Genomic DNA, 14,007 nt, shown 5'->3' with positions numbered 1-14,007 from the left:
CGTGTGTGTGTGTGTGTGTAAATAATTGTGTTAATGCTAAATTTGAGAAATAAATTGCGCTGATCATAATTTTTTAGTAAAACACTAGAACTTCCTAACCTTTCATTATATCTATTGAGATTTAATATACTGGCGCATCGATATTTTCCTGTTGCATCCTTTAATTGAAGTGTTTAACTATACAATAGGATAACGTAAGCCACAGAACGAGAAAATGGATGGTAAAGCTGAAAGCTGAGGGGATTCGCACATGAAATGCATGTACAACCCTCAGTTAAAAATTTCATTCAAGAGATCATTCAAGAGCATAACAGACGTCGATGCAAAGCAGGCACCTGACAGATACAATCTCTACACGCATAAATTCAATTCTAGCAACTTAACTAATGACGAATATGTTATTATTGGGCCACAAGGCAAACTACATAAAACACACTAGTTGAATATCACCTAACGTACAGCACAAAATTCCATAGGTCAAGGCCATTCTGCCCGTCATTTATGACCATAGTTACTTCAAACGTAAAGAAAAAAGACCTGAGTTTTCCGTAACTCCACATTGAACTCGTCAGTTTCAGCAGCTGCAAGCATTTTCCATCGAGCCAGGAACCCGCTAGTCTCTTAAAGAAGTTGCAGGCTTTAATGTGGAGACGAAAACATTACAGGTAAGACGGCTACAAGTGAGTTGTTGCAGGGTGATTATTCCTGTAAAGCCAGAGGTCTCAGCCTAACTGTTCAAAAGAATTAAGGCATAGTCGAACTAAGATCCTGCACCCCACCGTTTAATCCCGGATTATTGCCCTTGCTTCATGCTAAAAAACTTCAGCACCCCAGCAATTCCAAATACCAGGAAAGAGGAGTCTTTTATGGTATATAACCGGACAAGTTGTTCAGATCATTTTAGCTATGCCTTCTAGATTGTATTCTATGAATCATCCAACTCAACAAGTTGGGCCCTTCTTTCAGCAGCCTTCTTGCGAATAAAAATGCCCCATCTCAAAGCTGCCTTGAGCTTGAGCCAGCCCACAACAGCTTTTCCTGAGGAGCGGTTTCGATCATCCTCATAGTTAAAGTTCATGGGGGAAGTTGGCACATAAGCAGATGAACAAGGATACCCATATTCAGGAGCATTAAAGGAAGTATGAGGTTGGCCTCCCATGTTAAAAATACGCAGTAGATGCTGCATATCTTCATTTTCTAGCATTTCATGGCTTCTAATTCGAATCTCCTCCTCCGGGAATAAGTCTTCAAGGCCTCTATAAGAAGGATTTGACATGCTGACACTCTGGAATCCTGGTGTAGCTGACTGTGATGGACCACGAGTCAGTCCATCTTCATTCCTTGGAAGTTGAGGTTGGTTTGAAGAGCCCATCAACTGGTTTTGTAGTTGCATGTCAGTGCCATCAAACTGAATCGAAGAATTGAGATTAGCATGATGTGGTGGCAACGAAAATCTGGCAGCTGGAGCGTCATGGTAACCTGTAGACATATATAAGTGGACAGCAGAAAATAATCAGTCCATACTCATAAAGGGTGAAAATGACATTTTGAAGAAAAAGTGAGGGTAGAATCTGCATGGGCTTACAAGAGAAACCTTATGCGTGGTGGGTGCCAAATGAAATAAAATAAAATAAACACAGGCACACGCATGTGTGCGCTCAAACCCACGTGCGTATGTGCGCAGAGAAGGGCAGGGGAAGAAGAACAAGAAGTTCGGAAATTATGTGCACAAAAGATAACAGCAAAAGACTTTGCCTTCTGCTGCGAGACTGCGAGTACGTCAAAATGATGCTTGGAAATATATACCTCCAATTGCTACTCCTGAATCCATTGCAGGCTGCCCCGCAGGTACTGGAACAGGCAAGCTTGGGATGGAGATCTGCTGATCAAGCGAGTTTGAATAATCATGGGAGCCCATCGGCAGCTGAGGTTGAGAATTACCCAAAGTCCTATTCTGATTGTAATTTATCAGAGACTGCCCATCATACTCTACAACATGCATCCAATTGTCATATGCCTTCTTCACCAATGTGTCCACATAAACCTACAGGGAGTCATGAACAGTGATCATGTGCATTTTCACCTTTCTTTCCATCAATTTCAAAAGAAATCCCAATATAAAATTTACATTTCTTTGCATTATAGAAGAGAATCCATTACACCAATAAAAATAGCATATATATATATATATATAGACTAAATTCAAAATCAATTCTGCAGGTCTCCTTACCTTTTGACTTTCAGAGAGATAATCGGCTGAATGATATTGTCCATTAGTAATTAAGCCACTCAACTCGTATATGTTGTTGAAAACAACTCCAACATTCCTTGCATCTTCAGGGTAGTATACATAAAGCTTTCCACTAAGAACACAAGTCTTTGCATGCTCAACAAGAATATCCCACATTTTATTAGACATGCCACTCCCAAGAATCTACATAAAAATATAATTGACATGAAAAACCTTGATATAAGGAATCATCTCAAATCAGAAGCGTAAGCACACAAAGAAATTTAATTATTTGATAGAAATCACCACCATAGAAAATTATATTTGAAACCCAAACAGTCAAAAGGAGTCTATGCTTACATTTCGCAACCTCTGAGGATCTCTGACCACAAGTCGTAGGAAGTCTTCAACAGAGAATATTCCTGCTTTGTTTAGCCTCTTGTGAAAAGACCCATCTTTTCCAATCTTTTCTAGCCTCCAGACGTCATCATTCAAGGCAGGTGGATAGTGTTTCTTGTATACTATAATGTAATGTAAGTTTTGTCAGGGAAAATGCTAGCAAAATGGGTGAAAATAAGTACAATGTTAAGAACTTACATTCTCCACGGTGATCTTTAACAGTGAAGGCTTCTGTTTTGGCTTCACGAATACGCATCCCTCACAGCAACCTGAGGCAACTCTAAGCCCCAGCCTGAATTTCCTACTCCTTATCCAGCTAGAATTGTCAGTAAATGTGAGCTCACCTAGTGTTCCTACACCCTCTTTCAGAGTGACTTGCAAATCACCAGTTAAGAGAGGCCTTTTTCCTTCCCTCTCCTTGACAACATGGCTTTCAAATTCTTCTTCACTCCAATTATCATCATCCTCATTGTTGAAATCCCCTTCGAGCACAATAACATCTAATCTCGCAGAGGACTCTGGGCCAGATGTGACAACATGGCCAGTGTTTCCATCAATCAAAACAATATGAATGGCAGCACCTTGTTCCCCCTCCACTTTCCCTCCAGTAAAGAGGGGAAGGGATAGCCTGGTCTTAAAGTGCAACTGTAAATTTCTACCATCAGGGCCTTCTATACGTTTAGGAGATGTCCTGCATTATAGCTTGTTCATTAGAAGAACATCATAGATATACATGGGCCATTCAATTTTGCATTTGAAGGGCAATGTATACTCAATAAGTTAGATTTCAAACATATGCCCAACTTTAACTTCCAGCGATACAAGATTACAAGTTATTGTAATGGGATAACCATGCCATGAAAGTAAAGATTCAAACAATGATGGAGTGGAATAACTTCAATTTCAGATACCATCAGATTCATGTGGCAACCATACCCTTCAAATGCGTCTTTAGGAATGCAAATCAGCAAGCAACCATAATAAAGTCATCTGTTATGAAAATGAACTTGATAAATTTATTGCTACATAATAAGATTAAGGAATTAAAAATACCTCCCAGTAAGCTTGGCAGGGCCTAATTTTGCTAAAGCACGCTCCACTTCTTCACTAACCTGTTCAGTAGCAAGCAAGAGTAAGAAAAGAGATATGCCCACGGCTTATACATGCTAAGGTGCAAATGCAACCATGATTTACAAAGGTTCTCCAACACGTAATATTTGACAACACCAAGACATAAAGAAATATCAGGGACCACTTTGCAATGATACAAACAAACCTGAGCAAAGCAAATAAATATATTGTCATGCAAGTCCGATTTTCCTTCCATCCCAATTAAGAGCATTTAATAACAAAAGTTTCTGTTCTTCCCCATTTCAGTTCAGGGTGGGTTAAAAATGAGAGCTCAAACTAAGAAATATACCTTTCCATCAACTTAAGGCCTACCATCCTGAGGGGTGTTACACCTTCTGTTGTCGTTTATGGATTTCACTATTTTTAGCACACATTGTGTGAGTAATAGATGCAAGTGATTACTTCAGCTCATATAATTGAACGAATTAAACATGAAATCATGCCCATCAGATTTCCATATTCAAGATCAATACCACAGTGAACTTAATTATCTTACAACTCTCCGTAGAATTGGTTCCAGTGATGAGCAAAGTTTCTGCAGACTGTCCACTTTGAGGGCTTCAACGATTACACTGCATATAAATTTAAAGATAAAAACAATAAATGCATTCATCAACAAATTCAAGACATCAATTTAAACACAACAAATGAACAGCTTTAGTGCTTAATATTAAAAGTTAGTTTAGCTAATTAGATTCAGTGCTCAATCATCACAAGGGGATGTATGTAAAACATCAAGTACATAAGATTGCAAACAGCGGCAGTATGAAATGCATCACGCACTTCAAAGGAGATTGGCTACACTTTCATTTTGCTTTTTCACATTCTTTCACTGATTTAATATTCTCCCAGCCATCATTGTGCTCTCTCCCTCTCTCTAAAGTGCTTAGATTGAAACCTTTGTAACACTTTTAAAAGAGATGTTAATGAAGTTGTCCCATGCATATAGATTAACATGACATTATCAGAATGAAATAACTGACATATCCCAATTCATCCGATTTGTTAACTTCTGATCAGAAAAAATACTGTAACAATAATTTGAGAAGATTTATGTTGTCTACGACAGTTTTATCTACTTATTCCATTCAACCATGGCTGTAGCTGGTCACCCTTCCAGTCAATTACTCTTCCTACACTCACAAAATGAAATGACTTAGAATGCACATGCCAAGATTTGAACATTCCTACTTCCTCTGTTTTAACAGTTAACTCGTTTAAATTCCTACTTCCTTCTTTCATGTTAACATTTAAGCTATGTTTCGAACATCAAATCGCCAGGTAACAACGCCCAGTAGCATTAAAAGACCTGTTAAGCAACAGATAATCAGGAAACTTGTGTATTTTACCAGAATTTGCCAAAGCATATAATTTAATTAGGCAACACCTCACACGCTATTACAAGCACGAAAGCAAAGACATGACTACATAGTAAATCATCACATCGACCAATAAAGTACAACCACAACCACATAATTCATAAAAAGAACAGGTAAAGTATACACTTGGTCTACGAGGTTTCAATTTGGTTCCTTATCTTTAAAAAGCATACATTTGGTCTTTTAATCCTAAAATCATTAGGTTTCAATGATAATTTTTTGTAACAATCATGAGTACTTTGAAAATTAAACTTAATACGTTAACATTTGAAATATTTTATTATCATTTAAGATCTTAATGTTATCATTTTTTAAAAAAATTTAAAGTTAAAAGATTAAAAATATACCTTTTAAAGTTAAAAAATCAAATTGAAATTAAAATTTGTATAAAATTATAAGACCAAATATACACTTTAGCCAAAAAATATAGAAAACATAAGAAATAGCATAGAACCCGTGAAATGTTCACGATGCACAACTTAACAAGACGGAACTTCAAGAGTGGGAAAAGATTGACGAAAGCAAATTACCTAGCTAAAGCCGGCCGCTTCCTATCGGGCTGATCTTCCTCAGACGAAGTCGAATCCAGACTTCGCTTTTCCCTGGCCATACTACCCGATCTCTCCAAATATCTAGTTTGCATTTCCCCGTTGAAACACCTCCAACACGTCACCTGCCTGTTTGTGTGCTGAGAAAGAGAAAGAAAAGAGCACCGGCAGCAGCAGAAAACAAGTACTTTCCGAGTCACGTAATCCCCAAGAATTCAGTTTGACTCGAACTCTCGAGTATTCGGAGAACAAAAAACCAAAGAAAATCTCAAGTATTGGACTTTTCCTTCGTTTTCTCAGCAGCCAAACGGTTAATAGAGCAGACGAATTTACCAGTTCGGATCGTCGAAATAAATAAAAAAGGAGAGAGAAGGAAAATCTGAAGCCGAAAACGAAAGGGATAAAAAGTAGGAAAGAGAGACAAAGGAGAAAGGCGAAAGATGCAAAACGATGGATGAAGGGGAATATGTGGGAAATTTCGCCGAAGGGACTGCGAATTTTCTCTTCTGTGCGTATTTGTATGTGAAGCTGACGCTTATTTTGTCGCAGTCGGGAGCTGGAGAGAGAAAGAGGTTGCTTTATTTTCAGAGAATATAGAGAGAGAGAGAGCAGAGAGTGCATGAACAATGGCGGCTTTTCTTAACAGTCGCGAATCTGACCGCGGTGGGGCTGGACAAGGGGGCTAGGTTTGGGTGCTGCAGCACCACCCGATCCGGCGATCTCAGCCATCCGATTTCGGAATCTTTTTGGAATATTTTACTATGATTGCCACGTGGGATTATAGGAATGGTTGGGCTGGCTCTAAAGGCTAATTATCAATGCCCATCGGCAGGCACCAGCCACATGCACGTTACTGTTACATTACAATTATAAGGTTAAACTATACTTGTAGTACTCCTTTAATTTTAGATAAGGTTTAATCCCTTAATTTTAAAAAGTAAACTTTTAATTTTTTAACTCTAAAACTGTTAAGAAAAAATGATGATATAAAACTCTTGAATACTGATAAAGCATTACTAAATACTAACATATTAAGTTTAATATTCAAAATAACTATGATTGTTACAAGAAAAATATCATTCAAAACTAATAATTTTGGGATTAAAGGAGTAAAAGTATACTTTTTAACATTAATGAACCAAACTGAAACTTTACACCAAATTAAAGAACTAAATGTGTACTTTAACTTAATTATAATTATAACATCAGTAGATATTGCATGATACGGTCTTAACATAATTTTTTTTTTTTACCATATGTTTGTTTTTATTTAAAAAGACGTGTCCCCATCCCCTCCCACCTGTTCAGGTGGAATAAAATTTTTAAATTGCATATATTAATGGTATTCATAATTTATTTCCGCAGGTTATTGCTAGTTTATACGATTTCTTAAATTAAATATCAAAGAAACAGAGATCGAAGCAATGCAGCGAGCTTAGATTGCAAAACATACTCCTCACCAAGTCTAAGATTTTAGAAAAGAAAATGGGAGAGAAGATGAAAAGAAAAAAAAAAGTGGGGAAATAATTTTTTTTCTTATGCTTGGATGAGCAATAAAAAAAAAGAAGAAGAAGAACATGTACCCTTTTTTGAGATATAAATGGGCGAGAATAAGAAAATTGTTTGACAAATGTTCAAAGAGGTTTTTGCACCCAACATGTTCCCATTTTTGAGAGAAGTGTCGGAAGAAAATGCGAATCCAGCATATTATTTTTCCTCCCTCAATTGTCTATTCCCCTTTTTTCTGTGTTCCAATAGGAGAAAATTTAGGGGGATGTTTAGTTTTCTGTTCTAAAGTAATTTTTATTTTGAAAAATAAAAATGTGTTTTCGATTATGTGTTTTAAAAATTAAAAAATTAAAATGGTCTATAAGAAGTCAGATGACCAAAACTTTTTTCAATTTTTATTACTTTTTTGTTCTCGAAAAGTAAAGAAGAGGTGGATAATACTACATTTTCATTAATGACAGTCATGTTAATAAAATAAGCTATTCTTTCATCCATCAATTTATCATTTTATATACATTTTTTAAAAAAATAATTCAAACAATTTTTTTAATTTTTTTGTTTCTAAAACGTGTTGTGAAATTATCAAATTATTCTATAGAATTGTTCTGAAAATGTTAAAAAAAAACGATAGAATCAAACATGCCATAGTTTTTGCATGTTAATTTCCTTTTGTTTTCCTATATCATTCTTTTTTTTTTCCCCAATTAGAAGGCTGGGCACCGGTGGTTCCGAATAATAAGCAAGAGTGAACCCATATCTTTTTACTTGTAAGAGAGTTTTTAAGCTACTAAACTACTATCTTCGATCTTTAATATATGAACTAGTTAATTAATTTAAGTAGATTAAAAAAAACTAATTAAGTTAGTTATGTGTAATAAATAAGTGTCATCTTTCTTAAAATATCATTATTTATCAAGTGTATTAATTAAAATTATCATTATTATAATGACTATTTTTAAAAAAAAATGAAAGACAAGTAGATTAGAAGTCTTATATTTAAAATCAAAATAAAAATCAAACGAGTTCTGATATCAAAAGACGAGGTACATGCCATTGGCCTCAACGTACATTTCTAAATGATTGTTGGGTGTGGTAAGTAGCCCGTCAATGTATCTAAAAACAAAAGGAATGAGTGCCAACGCATATACTTATTTCCTTCCGTCTTAAGCATGTGTTCTTTTCAATTAATTTGTAAACTCTAAACAAGTAAATGAGGTAGTTATTTGTTGGACAAAAAATAAAGTAGTTATTTGTAATTAGTATATAGAAATTTTTGTTTGCATGGGCAAAAATGCTTGAATAAATAGGAGTGCAAGTGTAATGGCCCAATGAGAGATAAAACCCTAAGTTTTTCAAGGACATAAAGTAATATCCAACATCATAATATTGCTTTTCAGCAGCATCGAACACATTAATATTATTTATAGCGTATTTAGTACACTGATATTATTTTTTCTAGTGTATCCAGCGTCTTCTAATATTATTTTTTTAGTTATATCTAATACTCTAATACTATTTATGTTTTAGTGTGTTAAACGCACTATAAATAAGATTAGATAGTAAAAATAATATTAGAATACTGGATGTAATTAAAAAATAAAATGTTGAATGTTTTATCCTTTTTTTTTTTTCAAATGAAACAAAAACCCCACAAAGAGAGGACAAATAGGAAATGCTGAACCCTTCAGTCGACTTTTTGCGATAAAATGATGGCTCACAAAAAGAGTTGTCCTCTAATACCTAGCATTCTTTGCAAACCAAATTCACACCACTAGCTCCTTCTGCAATTGTGTTTGAAATAGACATCTCAACCACAGTACGTTGGGTCTAATAGAAGAGGCTAATTCTCATAACATGATGTATTAAAGTTTAAATTCTCACTAGGAAAAGCACCCACATTTAATATCTGACAGGGTTTCGAACAAAATTGCTTTTAATAAAATAATACTTGTACCTACCAAAAAAAATTATATTGGCTAATTTTTTTAAAATTAGAGTTGTTAAAGTGTCAAAGCTATTCCTTTTAATAACTTACCCTTTTTTGGGGTAAAACTTTAATAACTTACGTTGTTTAAACAAGTTTGGAACTTAAATCCCACAAAGTTAACATGTCACTCAAAGTAAATTTGAAAAAATGGATTAGCGTTCTTTGCAACAGCCGATATCCTCCGAACATCAACAACCATAATAAATAATGAATTTAAAAATCTAAATACTCTAAATAAATCTCTTAAATTTCAACTGTCAAATAAAAACAATTACTGCTTTATTAGCTCCAGTCTCATCAAATAACTAAAAAAACTAGATGTGGGTCTTATGCATTATGATGAGACTGAGTGCATTGTTTAGTATTCATCAATAGTACGGATTGCAGTTAATTTATACATTGATGATGATATTGATAAATTAGCTAACGTAAAATATCAGATTTTCACCTCAAACAAATTTGACTTTTGTCCTTTTTAAGGGTAAATTTTAATTGAAACACCTGTTCAATTATTAAAATATAAATTTTATAAGTTAAAAATCGTCGTTACATTACACGGAATGCTCTCTTAATTCTTAACCCAGATCAAATCAATGTAATTTAAAAAATATAGAGGCAAGCAGAATTCAAATATAATCTCTTTCATTAATATATCAAAGAAATATACTCAATAAATTCAACTCATACCAAGGGGTCTAATTTAAATATATTTGTCGGCTAAAGCTACGGAAAAGATCTTGCTTAAAGTTTATTAAATAGACAGGATAGGAATCATTACTTTGCACGTGAAGAATATTTCACTTTCTCTTTTGTAAGGAGCCTCTTTTTGGTACTCAAAAGTTATGGTGATAAGCCTGTTAACAAGTGGTCCAATTCTTTTAAGTATTATTATCATCATAAAACTGATCAAAAGAGCTCTTTTGAATATTTATGTATTTAGCACATAACGTCACTACATTGATTTTTTTTTTTTTAGAAAAAAGGAATAATGTTGTCAAATTTAAAATAATAAGTAGCTTCTAAATAACATAATGATGAAACATGTTCTTAAACGATAATTTTGACGGCATACTTCTCAACTGCTTTTCCCTCCTGGATACAGTGTCTTAAGACAAGCCTTGGTTTCATCTTTAAAGTTAAACACCTCCCTGATGCTACTTTTTCAAAGCAACCCAAAAAATGAACAAAAACAAATCTTCGAGAAAAAAGCGGATAATGTTGACATCTTAAACTGTAAAAGATGCTGAAATAGCATATATTTATGGAACACTATTCTTCTCACTATATGTTTCATAAACTGTGGCAGATAAGATAGCTATTTCGCAGGGAATATTATTTCATCATCTTAAACACCGACATCTGCTTTAGATTCTTTGAAGAATCCTTATCAGCTACTTAACCACCAAATTACTCCATACAACTAGTTGGTTCGTTAAATGCGCGTGAGTAGAATTCAATAAAGGCCACGTTCAGATGTTCAATGATGAAGTCCGGAAAGAAAAGCACAGCATGACAAATAAGAGAGATAATACAATGCATATATGAGAATGAAAATTGAAGATACAAAATGGTCACAGAGCAAGTGATTTCACAAGAACTATGAATCCCGTAATAATAAAGTTGCTTGTGTCGTGTGTCAAAATTTCTGCACTGAAGCTTAAAGTACAAGATAAACTGTGACAGAAGCTCACATTCCACAATGTCAACACCCACGTAGAAGTTTTCAACAGGTAAGTTCCTAAACTCAATAGTTCTTCTGAAGGGGCAAAATCCCCTTACCTTTTCTTGTCCTGTTTTTTCCCCTTCTTTTTACCTCTTTTTGGATTTGGCCGTGACTTGTGCTTGGTAACTTTTTTAAATGGTTTCTTACTTTTGATTGGTACATTGTGCTTCTTATCAGCCCCAACAGGTTGTGAGACAACTGCCACCTTTCTTTCACTACGATAACATTCCTCTTCTTGCCCAATCTCACTGGTTATCACAGTAACTTTCATATCATCATTTTCATACGTCTTCGTCCCTGTCAACAGAAGAAGGTGAATCCAATCATCAACAAGTCGCCAACTTAAAGCTAAAAGAAAATCACAAAAATAATTGAAGGCGATGGAGAGAGAGAGAAAGGGGGGTTTTAGTAAAGCTTTAAGCAATAAATGCCCCTATCATGAGTATAACAATAAGCTTTGGATTTCACATAATACAAAATTTCAGGACAAGAATCAAAAGATATTCCAAAGCAATTAATTGCACAATTCTTTAACAAACATGTGGAAACTGCCAGCTTTCCTTTGTTATGTATTTAACTGAAGTGTCAGACTGAGATTCTTTAAGATAATGTTTGAAATTATATAGGAGTTGTACTAAATCATCTCAAAAAAGCCTAAAGGCCTAGTACATGGAATCTGAGCATCAGAGAACAATGGAAACATCTTCAGGCATCAGAGAACAGGTGGAACATACAAAAGCATCTTGCTTCTAGGAACAAATATTTTTTAAAATAAAATCAAATGAATGGTTGCAGCATTCATAATATCTTACCAGCAATGGACTCAACTTGCTCCTTATCTTCTTCATTCTCATCAACTTCATCACCAGGCTTTGGGTCAGCGGTAGGCAGAACCCCACCATACAGAGCAAATTCCCTTTCCAACTTTCTCTGCAAGAATAGCTCAACCAGAAAGATTACAAAATAAACATGGAATACAAACCTATAACTCATGTTCCCAATCTCAAGTGTTATACTGTTATCCATGAAGACATCGAATAAGGCAAGGCTGAATGCTTCACACAAACCTTCCAATAAATAAAGGATAAAACTATATTCCATTTTTTTCTTCCACCACATATTAAGAAAATGAGTTTAGAGCTTTTCAAGGTAAATTTGCTTATTGCATGCATTAGACCACCAAACATCTAACAGACATGCTGTTATTGTCCAATGCCTCAATTTGAATTGTCTAATACTAATGCTCGGGCAATAGGCTTTATGTGTCTAATGATTGCAAATCTGGACATACAAGACTACGATGGATCCCATTAAGGAATGCAAACTCAGGCACTCGGCCACGTGTATACATATGTATGTCGCCTGCACAGCATCAAGTCTTTGCAGTTGCCAATCTTATCAGCTTCAGTTGTTGTTACATTACTCGTGTGCTCCAACACCCCCCCGGGAGGCGCCGGCGCGCGGGGGAAAACCCCCTTCCCCCCTTCCAGTCTCTCTTCCTTTCACATTTTTATTACATTAAGTGGCGTTTTATTTATGTAAGAACAATTCTCAATCTAAGTCAACATAGGAGCTGAATTTCACATGCCCTGTAGAACTAAGTCCAGAAGTTTGCAACATTCAAATCCAATAGTTCACAATAAACTACTTCGATCCCAAGAACACGTATACTTGGTAGTTAGAATGTTCCAATCATGCATTAAAAATGAATGTACCATCATACACCAAAAGACCTCACAAATAAGAGGACTTAATGGCAGGAAGAAAAAAGACAGGACTCATTGGGTTAACCATATAACTATGTCAGTTAAACAGTGAATGCCCATTACTACTAGAAAGACTCAAGGACATAATTGCAAGCAGAAGAATTAGGAACATATTTCAACTGTTGTACCTTTTTGCGCAGTTCTATGCGTTTCCGTCGTTCCGCCTCCTCTTGTTTCCTTTGGGCTTCCTTCCTCCTCTTCTTCTTCCGCTTGTGGAACCCAGACACGTAATCCCTTCAAATGTCAAACCCCACACGACCACACACCACCATCATCATCAATTTAAAAAACTGCAATATTTTACTCGTACACAAGAATCAAAACAATTCGAGCTTTAATCGTCTTATAGGGAGGCGACACAGTACCTAAGGTCCTTCTCGTTGAAACCTACTGCCACAGCTTTGTTCTTCAAAGCCCTCTTCTTGAGATGGCGACCTCGAGACCCTTCCTGCGGAACTACTTCCCCTTCCACGTTGTCTCCCATTCCGGCTTCCAAAACCTAGGCGCCGCTTCGTGAACCACAAACAGCGAACGGACGACCCTGCCCGGAACACGGCTCAGCCGCTCAGCCCCTCAACGGAGACTCCGACAAAAACCTCGAATTTCTTTTTTTCCAAAAAAAAAAATTTATAATCAAATGATATGAATATTTTCAAAATAGAATACATAAATGTGTGTATTGGAATACTTAACTTGAGATAAGTGTCATCATTTAAGTTTACATTTAATATTTAATTATTCATTGAAACGCTGATTATTTAATTATTAATCAACATATGTCCGTCTGAGTGAGAGAGTAAAATATAATTACTATATTTGGAATGCATTTTTTGTTTTGCATTTATTTAAACTTTTTTTCAAAGAGAAGTGAAGGGGAATTTATATCAGCGTTGGTAAGAAAAAAATCGCCCGATAAATATTTTGGTTGAACCAATTTATTCGTTTAAATATTGAGTAAGTTCCTATTCTTAATTAAAATTAAATACAATTACTGATTAAGCCAAACTAAAATAAATTATCACATTTAACTCATTTTTTGTTAAATATTATGGTTTAATCTACTAATTTCAGTACTTAATATAAGAACTAGTTGACTAATTTGAGTAAATTAATGAAACTAGTTAAATTAGTTATTTGTAATAAATTGGTGTTATCTTTCTAAAAATATCATTGCTAATCAAATGTATTGATTAAAACTATCATTATTACAAAGATTATCTTAAAAAATATATATATAAAAATAAAATAGATTTGAGTCTTATATTTAAAATTAAAATAAAAATTAAATAAGTTTTTATATTAAAAAATAATAATACTAGTGACTGTACTGTGCAC

General features: G+C 34.8%; 2 protein-coding genes across 2 annotated transcripts; both read right to left on the bottom strand.

Moving 5' to 3' along the window:
- Positions 1-219: 219 nt before the first annotated feature.
- LOC114744708 (calmodulin-binding protein 60 B-like) lies at positions 220-6,257 on the bottom strand. Its single transcript, XM_028932878.1, is given in 9 exon segments — positions 220-1,479; positions 1,807-2,044; positions 2,231-2,434; positions 2,591-2,751; positions 2,828-2,890; positions 2,893-3,320; positions 3,683-3,741; positions 4,257-4,332; positions 5,670-6,257. Coding segments are annotated over 9 exon segments (1,896 nt in total). The 5' UTR covers positions 5,783-6,257; the 3' UTR covers positions 220-925.
- A 4,438-nt stretch (positions 6,258-10,695) lies between these two features.
- Positions 10,696-13,258, bottom strand: LOC114744717 (ribosomal RNA-processing protein 17). Its single transcript, XM_028932886.1, has 4 exons — positions 13,038-13,258; positions 12,801-12,906; positions 11,719-11,836; positions 10,696-11,203 (listed from the first exon to the last, which is right to left on the bottom strand). Exons 1-4 carry the CDS (start codon positions 13,154-13,156, stop codon positions 10,959-10,961), a joined length of 588 nt encoding a protein of 195 aa, XP_028788719.1. The 5' UTR covers positions 13,157-13,258; the 3' UTR covers positions 10,696-10,958.
- Positions 13,259-14,007: the final 749 nt, after the last annotated feature.

Source organism: Neltuma alba, unplaced genomic scaffold (genome assembly GCF_004799145.2).
Source record: "Neltuma alba isolate B1F8T4 unplaced genomic scaffold, ASM479914v2 tig00004432_pilon, whole genome shotgun sequence".
Lineage (NCBI taxonomy): Eukaryota > Viridiplantae > Streptophyta > Magnoliopsida > Fabales > Fabaceae > Neltuma > Neltuma alba.
This window is presented reverse-complemented; position numbering and strand designations above follow the sequence as displayed.